Source organism: Penicillium cosmopolitanum (assembly GCF_028827165.1).
Source record: "Penicillium cosmopolitanum strain IBT 29677 chromosome Unknown utg000009l:1.0-9042332.0:1.0-9050551.0, whole genome shotgun sequence".
Classification (NCBI taxonomy): domain Eukaryota; kingdom Fungi; phylum Ascomycota; class Eurotiomycetes; order Eurotiales; family Aspergillaceae; genus Penicillium; species Penicillium cosmopolitanum.
The window spans coordinates 5,548,064-5,559,185 of NW_026622679.1; the positions used below are offsets into that span (position 1 = coordinate 5,548,064).

Below are 11,122 nucleotides of genomic sequence, written 5' to 3' on the forward strand. Positions count from 1 at the left end.
CAGTTTTCATATTTCGAAAAGTTGAATCAATGGCCGAGGCTAAAGTTGCATCGCCTACTGCTCCTGTGCCGCGCAAACGGGGCCGTCCCCGAACCGTGACCGACGATCAAGAAATCCCAGAGGTAGGTGATAAAAGCAAAAGATAAAGCAAGGCGTGCACCCCCGCTCATTTTATTCCCAGAGACGTCGCAAGCAACTACGTGTCGCACAGCAAGCATATCGCAAGCGGAAAGAGAACACAATTACCAATTTGCAGTCTCGCGTGCAAGAGCTTGAATCTGGGATCGAGGATCTCAGTCAGTCCTTTTTATCATTCAGTAATCTGCTTCTCGAAGCCAAAATACTCCAAACAAACCCAGATATCACTTCTGCCTTGCAGAAAATTACCAGACAATGCGTCGCGCTCGCGAAACAAGGTTGCGATGATGAACCCGAAGAGAAAGCAGCCGTCGATATTGTCGATACGGTCTTGACAGTCAACCGCAGCAAGCACAGTACGCCGGACATAAACCTGGATTTCGACACGGAAATAGTACAGGCGAATAGCATTTCGTTTCCCGAAGATCCATTTCAACCTTCTTTAGCCACATTGGCTCATTGGACACAATTACCACCAACTCCTCCTCACCAAGATCAATCTATTCTCCCTTTCGGAATCGTCTACTCCCCGCCTCCTCTTTCCTTTTCGAATTCAATCCAGTCATTACCGAGTCCTCCGACAACGTTATCTCCAAACAGTATTACACAGCAAGGGCAATGGAATCTCTACCAGCGACTTGTGCGACAATGTTGTCAAAATGGATATTGGTTATTGACCAACGAACCCTATGATGAAACAAAAATCGAAGAAATCTTCAGAGCCCCATTATCAACAAATGAACGCAATCGGATGATCTCGTCATTCTATGATACCATGCACGATGAGGTTGGAGAGCTGATCGAACGCAAGGCGAGGGTACTCAACCCCGTATACAATGTGAGGGAAACCCTTTCGCCAGAGCAGCTCGCACGCACATCACGGGCTTGGAAATTTATCACCGAGTCAGGAGCTGGGGAGTATATGGATGCTAGTGGAGTACAAAGGTATCTGGAGCGGAAAGGGGTTCGGATCTCAGATAGTGATCCTGCCAGTGGATACTCCAGTCCATCCATCGATTATATGACAGAAATCAATGCGACCTTGTTCATACGATGTGAGTCGCTCTATATCTCCTTTTTGATTTAAGTTACTAATTGATCTGCAGATCTTTCACTCCGATGTATTTGTGTTGGTGCTGGACCAGCATTCAAACGGAAGGACATCGAAAAGGCATTGTACGTGTCGAGCCCGCATAATCAGTGGCAAATTTGATGATGCTTGGTAATAATGTTCCCTCGTTGGACGATTAAATTATAGAAATAAAAGAATAATGTTTAACTCACACAACTGAATTCCCTCTGCATTTTCAGAAAATTGTAGAGAATGATAGGTATGCCAGCCTTGTCGGCTATCATCGCCTTGGGCCGGCTGTCAGACCTTGAGGGGCCTTCCAAAGTTGGAACGTCCGCATTGCGATAAGAGATCGTAGCCACCTTAATTTGAAGCTGCCAGGCCATTCCAGCCTTGAAATTTCAGGTGGATGCTCCGAAAAGTCCAATCAGATCTTCTACAAGAGACGAATCACCCTCAATAATCTTCATCAACGGCAGTGGGGTTCTCCCTTAGGTCTAGTCCCCCGCCCTTCGCGTGGCACCAGTGGAGCTTCCAGCAGAAGCTTCAACAACCATTGGCGCGGAGAAGCTCCAAGTGAGTCAATCTCTTATGTGTGCCGTTGCAATTGCACCAGCTCTCAGATCCCGAGACCAACATCTTCTCTGCCTGGTTTATCTGGCCTGAGTCATCGAGGTGTCGAGGCTATTTAACTTTGCGTAACCCAATCGATTCCCTCAGAGGAACTCAACTAAGCTTCTAGAACTTCAGGATCTTGGCTGCCGGAGCTATCTTGCACCCCCAGGCTGACATCATGGCTACTGCTCAACCCACTCCCTTTGGGAAACCAATGTTGAAACATTGGCTCTTCGATCCTTCATACAAGAATCTCAACCACGGTTTGTGAGACAAATTCCTTTTCAAAGCTTCAAAAACTGACTCCTCGACTATCAGGTTCTTTCGGCGCACACCCAGCGCCTATCCGCGATGCACAACGTGCATTCTTAGACATCGCAGACCTGCGACCGGATCCCTATATCCGAAAGCAACACACAAAGCTTCTCGAAAAAGCACGCCAGGGCGTGGCGACGATCATCAATGCGCCCAAAGACGAATGTGTCTTTGTGAAAAATGCCACAACAGGCGTTGCGACCGTCCTATATAATCTAAACTTCCAACCCAACGAAGCGCTCATCTATTTCGAACCCGTCTACGGAGCCGTGGAGAAAGGCATCGTCTCCATGCAAGAGCACAGCCCCTTCAAGGCCCGAAAAGTGAACTTTCACTATCCCATCACTCAGGACGAACTTGAACGCCGCTTTCGTGAAACGGTCACTCGCGCTCGAGCCGAAGGGCTGACCGTCCGCGCTGCGGTCTTCGATGCTATCGTCAGTAATCCGGGTGTCCGCTTCCCCTTTGAAAAGTTCGTCGCCATTTGTCGCGAAGAAGGTATTCTGAGCGTGATTGACGGTGCCCATGGTATTGGACAAATTCCGCTAGACATGAGTGTCCTTCAGCCTGACTTTTTGACCTCGAATTGCCATAAGTATGCATATCCCCATCTGCCCCCCTTCCCTTGCTTATACTGACATTCCTGTCCAGATGGCTCTATACCCCCCGCAGCGCAGCCGTTCTCTACATCCCCAAGCGTAATCAACATTTCATGCGCAGCACCCTCCCAACATCATGGGGATTCATCCCTGCAGCCGGCTCGGCCGAAACAATCGCATCAGTCCTCCAAGATCCAACCGCTGCGAAAACCCAAACTCCCTTCGAAGAGCTCTTCGAGTTCGTCGCTACCAGCGACGACTCCGCCTATATCTGCGTCGAAGCCGCCCTGAAGTTCCGCAAGGAAGTATGCGGTGGCGAAGAGGCCATCATGGCGTACTGTCAAAAGGTTGCCAATGAAGGCGCGGACGCTATCGCTTCGATTCTCGGCACAGAAGTGCTTCAGGAGCCGGGCTTGAAGGCAGGGGAGAAGAGTATGATGCGTGCTTGTGCGTTGACGACAGTTCGTCTGCCTATTGCTGTGGCGGATCAGCCAGCTGATTCCATGGCCTCGGGGGCTCTCGTTACTTTGTCGTCGTCGGAGGCGTCTCGTGCTTTTGCGTTCATTCAGCGCACTTTGATTGAGAAGTATGATACCTTTGTGCCTACTTTTCAACATGGGCCGTGGCTGTGGACGCGATTGAGTGGGCAGATTTATGTGGAAAAGAGCGATTTCGAGTGGCTGGGTGGTATCCTGCGTGAATTGTGTGAACAGATTGCTCGAAACGAGTATTAGTTATTAGTATGAGCAATTAAATACTTGGCGACTGGGCCTTGTCCTAAGTTGTGAGGCTGTTCATTTTTTTGGACGTGACAGGGATCTGCCAAGTAGAATGTACATCTCCGGTTTTCGTTGAACTTTCGTGATCTGTCACCATCCTAAGTAGATAAACACATGGCAAACATCACTGCATGGATGAACACATCCAGTCCCCGAAGACATTCCTCAAGAAAAAGAAAAAAAAAAACTCAAATGGTCGTTGAGGCGCTCTTCATTGGCGCATAGCTGTACAGGTTCCATCACGCCATCACAAGTCGGGGTAACCAAATATCACCTCATATTCTCACGAACCTCTCTGAATGCGGGGGCGTTCGTGTCCCTTTTATATCTTACCTTTGTTCCCAATGTACTTTTCTTTTGTCAAGTCTCGCTGGGAGTCAAACCATTAAGCTACCATTAATTTGAACTTCAATATCCACTATGAGTGTAGCGCAACAATTCGAAGCTGCCAACGCACAATATGCTGCCTCATTTACTAAGGGGAATCTGGCTCTGCCTCCGCAACGGTATTCTATTCTATTCTATTCTTTTTAAAAGAGATATTTGACAAAAGCTCGATATAATGCTGACATTACCTATCTATCAGCAAAGTTGCTATCGTAGCATGTATGGATGCAAGACTTGGTACGCTTGGCACAAGGCTCCTACCCTATTACTACAAGGGATATCCATAACAGCTAACCAACGGTAAATGTACTAACTAGATACCGCCCGCGCCTTGGGCCTCGAAGAAGGCGACGCCCACGTTATTCGAAATGCAGGCGGCCGGGTGACAGATGCACTACGCAGTATTATCATCTCGCAGCAGCTCCTCGGGACGCGGGAGATCATCATCGTGCACCATGTAGGTTTTTTGAAAATCAAAATGAAATGAAATGAAAGACCACGGGAAGCTGCGTTACAAGGTGCTAACGGATCGACTCCAGACGGACTGTGGAATGCTTACTTTCACCGACGAGGTGATCCGCGGTAAAGTCCGGGCAGAATTGGGCCAGAATGTTGATTATATTTCTTTTCTTCCTTTCGGAGATCTCAAGCAGAGTGTTCTGGATGATATTAAGATATTGAAGGAGAGTCCTCTCGTGCTGGATGTTCCAGTCACGGGGTACGTGTATGAGGTGGAAACGGGCAAGATCGTCAAGGTGGAATGAGAGGATGGACAAGTCATGCGCTGATACATACTACGTAGTAGTATTTTATTGTATTTAAGAATGAGAGGCAGATATTATTGTGAGCTCCCTGTGCTGTTAGTTGGACATGAAGAGATGAATTACGCAGCCCCTACTCCTACTAATAGTATTATGTGACGCGCCTAGGTACCATTAAAGGCTGGAATATTAGAGCAACAAGTCAGTGGTATTCAGCGAGCATGCTAAGCATGGAGGGCAAGAAGCTACAAGGTACCAGATATAGCTAGGCCTGCCTTAAGTATATAGGCATCAAATATGTGATTCGTCGCATCCTTTCTATACTACCAGCCAAGCACTTCGCTCGGTCAGCCCTCCGACCAAAGGCCTTTGTGATGATAATCCTTGAAAAAGTAAACTTGAGCAGGGGATATAATCATGCCCCGATTCCCCAACAACAGAATCTGCCTTAACTAGGACATTCCATTATTTTCATCTTGTTTTTTGTCTTCTTAATCTGCTTTTCTAACCTGACAACCTGCTTATTTTGATCCCAAAGCTTGAGGGATACTAGCTCGGTTCCTAAGAATAGGATATAGAGAGTTGACCATAAATGAATGCAAGAAAGAACTAAACGCAATTGAAATCATAGCCATAGATGTCCAGATGTCCATTTTAGCGGTGATTGTAGGGCAGGGAGAATTTGAAAAATAGCGTTGTAGTAGGAGATTGGAGGCGGAGACGCAAATGTGTACCCTAAGGCGGTTGGACAAATAGAAGATAATGAGGAGGTTAAACAGAAATAAAGAAGACTTTGGGAATTTTTCTTTATTGAGAGCACCAGTATGACTTAAGAATTACGGATAGTCTTAAGGATGAGACTTGGGACCCGTCGCCCGTGGTCCTGACCGCAATCGTAACCCCGCAACCGCCAAACGTGGTTATGTGGTTGTACATGTATGGATCTGGAATTAAGGCTTTTGGATATTCAGTTAGAAGTGTGTTCTTAGAGCGATTCAGAGTATATGCTGCCCTGATAAAAAGCTACGACCTCTCACTAAAGTGAGCTGAGGGATATTGGTTGAACATTTTCAAGGGTAGTACTGAATAAGGTACTACTTATCAAGTATGGAGGTTCCTCTACTGATTACCGACTGACCAGATTTACAATCATAAGCAGATTGATGCCTATCTGACAAATGCCGAACCATGCTCAGCTGAAAGTCAGAACCTTCAGACCTGATCAGGGATAGCACGTTCTGCCTTGCGCTTGGGCCAGGCTCACCAGCCACAAGTGCAGGCATCAATCTTGTTTCCTATAGTTTTGCTTTTCCTTTGAATCAAAATAATTTGCCACTGGTTTCCTTCGCGGTAACATAAACGAAACGTAGTATTCGTCTGACTGGAGCATTTTACATACGGAGTACGTAGTACTATACAGGGCTGATGGTTCTTGAGTTCATTTGTCTTGGCCCGGCCCGACCCACCACGGTGGGTCATAGATGTAATTCAGCCACTTAGATGAGCTCAAATTCTTCACAAACCGCAAAGGCAAAAATTCTTCATCAAGCAAAAAAGATATCTCAGGTTTTTTTTGTAGGAATAGCCGAACGGGGGGGGTCGAACCCCCAACCTTGAGATTAAGAGTCTCACGCTCTACCGATTGAGCTAGCCCGGCTGGGCTGGTGGAGGATGATGCCAACGAACGAGTGGGATGGGCATTGAGAGTGTCAATTGCCCCCTTTCCGTGGCCGGCGGATGTATGTATGCGTATACTCCGTAGGTAGGACCGCGAGATTTCACCTGGGTGCTGGGCTGAGAGGGAAGGGAAGGGAACCGCGTAATGCAAGGCAAAGTTTAATTGACATGCGCGAAAGACATGCGCGAAATATTGTCCGAGAACAGTCGGGGGAAAGAAAGGTCGTGGCCTTGCGCACGGCCCAAGAACAGGTGTCTAGAATGAGATTGCCTATGAATTGGGGTTAGCAATTGGCCGTCGCTTCCAAGGCAGACTGAGGTTTGGAAGGAGATTGTTAGAGAAATGGCGCGCGTTAAGCGTTCTGCAAATCATGGGCCACTCTCGTCATTGATATGGGAGAAAGCCCCCTCGGTCACCCCTGACAGAGGTGTGCGGCGCTAGAGTCCAGGATGAGGAGACGTCACCCGGAGGAAGTAAGCAGAAGAAAAGCCGGGATTTGAGGGGATGAGGAGAGTGGCTGGTGTGTCAAATCACGTTGGAGGGTAAGCGGGATTTGTGGCTGAGGCTGAGCAATGTTGAGGAAAAAGAAAGAAGAGACCCTGTCAGACTGGATGATAGTGAATTGAGGTGTGGCTTGTGGCGGAGCAGGATGAGGCTTGAGTTGAGTTGAGTTGAGAGGGGCATACGAGTACTACTAGTACTAGTAGTTTGGGGTCCAAAAACATTCGGGTCGGCGATCGTCAACTATTCTTAGGACCTCGTAAAGAAATGAAACACCGGTCTTATTGTCGCCAAAAATGGAACATCCAGAGAAGTCTATCTCGAGGCTCTGTACGAATTATCGAGGCTCAATTCGAGTTGCATGAACGAATGTTTCGAGTATTGTAGGAGTGTCTCGTCAGACGCTGGTGGGGAGAGCGCGCGTGCGGAGAACAAATGAGTGTGGGAAGCATGGCGGCGGGCAGCGCCAGATCAAACGAACGTCATTTAGAATTAGTGGCCCTTGATGAAAGTTCAGGTGCCGAACTATTATGGCTCAAGTGACATGAACATGTTCTGTTCTGTTCTGTTCTGTACCGTACTCAGGGGGGTGGGGGAAGGGCGATGATCACCACTGATGGAGGGAACACGAGACCCTCCACCATCGGCGCAGGAACACGAGCCGGTCAAGCCACAAGTGCTAGGATATGCCTTCACCAATGATGACATCTGGTGGTCATTTGAGCCAGGCAGCAAAGGCTGAGAAGTGGCCTGGGAAAACGTTAGAAAGAAAGGAATCGGGGAACGAGAGTGGAAAGGAGAATTACTGCAAGTGATACAAGATGCAGAACAAGGCGTGCATCACAAAGCGCCCGTCATGAGCAGGGCGCGCGACAAAGGGACAAACACAGAGCAGCATAGACCGTCATTACAGGGGAAGAGAGCCAATCAGGGGTCCGACAAGGGCCAATGCGGCGGTGTTGACTGAGCCACACGCTAGCATGGAGGATAAGATGGGTGGATCGGTGGAGGATGGGGTGAAGTACGGAGTACTTGGAAGGTCATACTAAAATAGCGGGAGGAGCGGGTACCGCCAGAACAGAGCCTCTCCTTCCACTTGGGACTAGAGGGACTAGGGTCAGTCCCAGGCACCACCCGTTGATCTGTGGGTATGCCTTGTCTTCTACTACAACTGCAGGAGTAGTACACTTTTAGTCTTTCCTATATATACTCCTCCTGCCCCTCCTCAACATCATCATCTTCACTTCCACTCCACTCTTCTGAATACATTCGATCATACACTACATAGTATACTACACTCAATCACCTGCCACCTACTACTACTCGATCATCCACCCACACCTATACTCCTTCGTCACTCGCCCTCTCTCGCGTGACTAGCAAAGAATCATTCACCGTGTCTCCTCGACGCTCTTCCACCTACTTTATCAACCCCACCACCGCCACCATAGACAATTCTCCTCCTTCTTCCTCCCGGCGTCTCTTTGGGAGTCGCCATTCACCCGAGATGCCTGGATCAGTCGAAATCGTCTCTGCCCCCGCCGTCGTCCGTGATCTGGAAGGCGACGAGCGCTTCGTCCTCGATCAATTTGAGCAGCACACTGCTCACTGCACCCAGTGCACTCACGCCCTCGATGCCTCTCACGATACCCTCTGTGAACGCGGTCACGCCTACGCCATCGACCTCAGCAAATATCTATACAGTCAAGGAGGAAAACACTTCGCCGTAGTGGACCGCGAGAATGGCAAGCTGCGAAGAGTCAAGCTGCCCCGCGAAGCCAAGTCCGCCCTCCATCTACTCGAGGGGATTGAGGCAGGTCTCCTTCTGCGAGCTTCTCGTCGAGGCCGTACCCGTGCTGTCCGCCCTCCTTCCCGCGATTTGACTGTTCCTGTTCCCACGGGAAGCTATGACAGTACCTATGATGTCCGTCCCCGTCTGCCAGTCCGTGAACACGTCGAACGCCGCCCACGCTCCTTTTCCCCGATGAAGAACCCGCCTCGCCAACCATCATCACCCGCAAGCCTCGCAGCACCAGTGGGAGCTCCAGTGGCAGCACCTCCGGTAAGGTCAAGAACTACCGCATCGTTCTTCACCAGTCTCCTCGCAGCTCGACCAGCCGTAGTCCGGCGAGTCGAGGCTCGCTGTATGGCTCTGACCAGCTGGACCGTGCCGAACGCCGCTACGAATCTACCTACATCAAGCGCCGATCTGACTACCACCGTTGATTAAACAACTACAATGCCTGATGATCTATATGTGCCTTTGTCGTCTACCTACTACGATTATGAAACACCCCCGGTTGCTTTTGAAAGCTTCACTTCAACCCACGCTTCGGGAGGGGGCACTGACTGCGCCTTCCCTATCAGCAAGACCGCAAGACGGTCATTTCCAGTTGCGGGGGTTATCCCACAACTGGTTCCCCCTACGTCCTTGACTTGAAATTTTGGAAATTGGCTCAGGGCCTGCCTGGATGCGCCCCGCAAAGAGACCACCTTGTTTAGTCGGACACCCAGATTGGAAACGATCTGGCTTTTTTTGGAGAGGAATATGTATGACTCGAATACTCACTTTCCTCTTGTTGCTTGAGCTTCTCTATAGTTCTTTGTGCATGTTTGGTCGGACCATTATTGGCTCGGGATCCTCCCCCTCCTGCAGTTGGTGCCGGGGTGGAGCAGAGCCAATTGGAAGATGAAAGATCTCTTCCTGCTTGGCTGCATGCATGTTCTTTATGATGCACGTTATTATTGGCTCTTGATATTTGTGACTCACTCATTTATGGAGAATCCTACGTACGTTACCTGTTTGGAGGGACGGAACAGAAACATGATTTTTGTTATTTTTCCTTTGTTCTTGAGATTTTGATGCATTATGATTTGATCTCCTTTGATGATTGAGATAGTATAGTCTATGATGAATGAACTTTGGTCGTGTTTACAATTTCTCCACCTGAGGTACTTAAAAACTTGCAAGACATTAATTCAGTCAAGTTCTAAGTTCATTCAAGTTCTTACACTTTACTATACTATAATATGCTACTCGTACTATGTATTTGTGGAGCCGGTCTCCCGTTACCCCATTGTAAAAACTTCCCACGCCAGGTGGACACAGGATAACCTTGATTAGTACCATCTAGATTTCGGTGTGGAGTGAAGGACACTTTGGCAAGACCGTCTCAATGCAAGTCTTACTGATCTACATCTTCATGAAATCATCTCCCATTGATCATCTGCTTGTACGTGAGTCACTGCGGGGCTTTGTGGCTGATGCCGGCGGGGCAAGGCTGACATCGGCCTCCCCATTTCGGGTCTCCGACAATATGGTCCACCATCCGAAACCCGCTGCATATATATCTCCGCGCGGATGCGCATCAGTTCAAGTCTATACCCAGGAATTGGAAGATTCGAGTCTAAACTAATATATAATTTAGAGAGTGTCAGAACCACGAACCATGTTCAAGTTCAACCTTAGAAATTGTTATACTAGTATCTACTAGTAGCCTGGAGGTAGTAGTATAAGTCTACTTGTTCGGGCTTCAAGTTTCCCACTTGCTACCTACTAACTACTACGAGGTATCATGACGTCTCTGTGACTCTCCGAGACATGCCATGCCACTGAATAGAAGATACTATTTAGTATACTTTCAGAAAAAGACCTGGAGGTTTTTTATAATTTTTTGGGGGTGCCTAGGTATCAGAAACCGAGGCAAATGGCGTTGCCAAGCAGTCGGTACCTTTGTGCAGCGTCTTGGACTCTTCCTTTTCCCTTTGAAACCACTGCAAGTTATATAAATTTGCGCCTAATAGGTATGATGAATCAAACATTTGATGCTGCTGATCTGACCGGTCTATTCGTGACCGGTCACTTAGGATTGTTGGGGCATTCGAGTACATGTACATAGTTCGCGCGTTGATAAGCTGAGGCGATGCTGGGACATTGGAATGTTTCTAAGCCGAGAAAAGCAAATTCGTAAGAGACGTTCCATATTGAAACCTCCTGTAGCTTCAGAAGAGAAGACCACAGGGACAAAGAGATCTGCTGCTTCACCCCATCGGGAACAGTAACTCATTTTTGAGACAGGTTAGCCGACACAGAATTTACCGAGTCTCTGGGAAAGGAGATCATTACAGAGATGAGACAGGTCTCTTTTTAATAAGAGACGTTTGAATGTTTGCTTCTTGGTAGGAGGTGAACTGGACCTGAAAATAGATCGATCGATGTCTTGAGCATGGCCATTGGATACTTGTCTCATGAGGTTCCAGCCCCTTTTGACAAGAAA

At 48.3% G+C, this 11,122-nt stretch overlaps 4 protein-coding genes across 4 annotated transcripts; all 4 read left to right on the top strand.

Annotated features, from left to right (window-relative positions):
• Positions 1-29: 29 nt before the first annotated feature.
• On the top strand, positions 30-1,351 carry N7509_010151 (bZIP transcription factor; the record flags this gene model as incomplete). The annotated part of the gene is made up of 3 exons (XM_056634788.1): positions 30-122; positions 182-1,193; positions 1,245-1,351. The coding sequence occupies 3 exons, from the start codon at positions 30-32 to the stop codon at positions 1,349-1,351; spliced, it is 1,212 nt and encodes a 403-aa protein (XP_056485408.1).
• Positions 1,352-2,003: 652 nt separating this feature from the next.
• N7509_010152 (putative aminotransferase family protein (LolT)) lies at positions 2,004-3,473 on the top strand (the record flags this gene model as incomplete). Its single annotated transcript, XM_056634789.1, has 3 exons — positions 2,004-2,088; positions 2,144-2,735; positions 2,792-3,473. 3 exons carry the CDS (start codon positions 2,004-2,006, stop codon positions 3,471-3,473), a joined length of 1,359 nt encoding a protein of 452 aa, XP_056485409.1.
• Positions 3,474-3,938: 465 nt separating this feature from the next.
• N7509_010153 (beta-class carbonic anhydrase) lies at positions 3,939-4,669 on the top strand (the record flags this gene model as incomplete). The annotated part of the gene is made up of 4 exons (XM_056634790.1): positions 3,939-4,024; positions 4,105-4,142; positions 4,223-4,362; positions 4,445-4,669. 4 exons carry the CDS (start codon positions 3,939-3,941, stop codon positions 4,667-4,669), a joined length of 489 nt encoding a protein of 162 aa, XP_056485410.1.
• Positions 4,670-8,352: 3,683 nt separating this feature from the next.
• N7509_010154 (uncharacterized protein) lies at positions 8,353-9,075 on the top strand (the record flags this gene model as incomplete). The annotated part of the gene is made up of 1 exon (XM_056634791.1): positions 8,353-9,075. One exon carries the CDS (start codon positions 8,353-8,355, stop codon positions 9,073-9,075), a length of 723 nt encoding a protein of 240 aa, XP_056485411.1.
• Between the last annotated feature and the right edge of the window lie 2,047 nt (positions 9,076-11,122).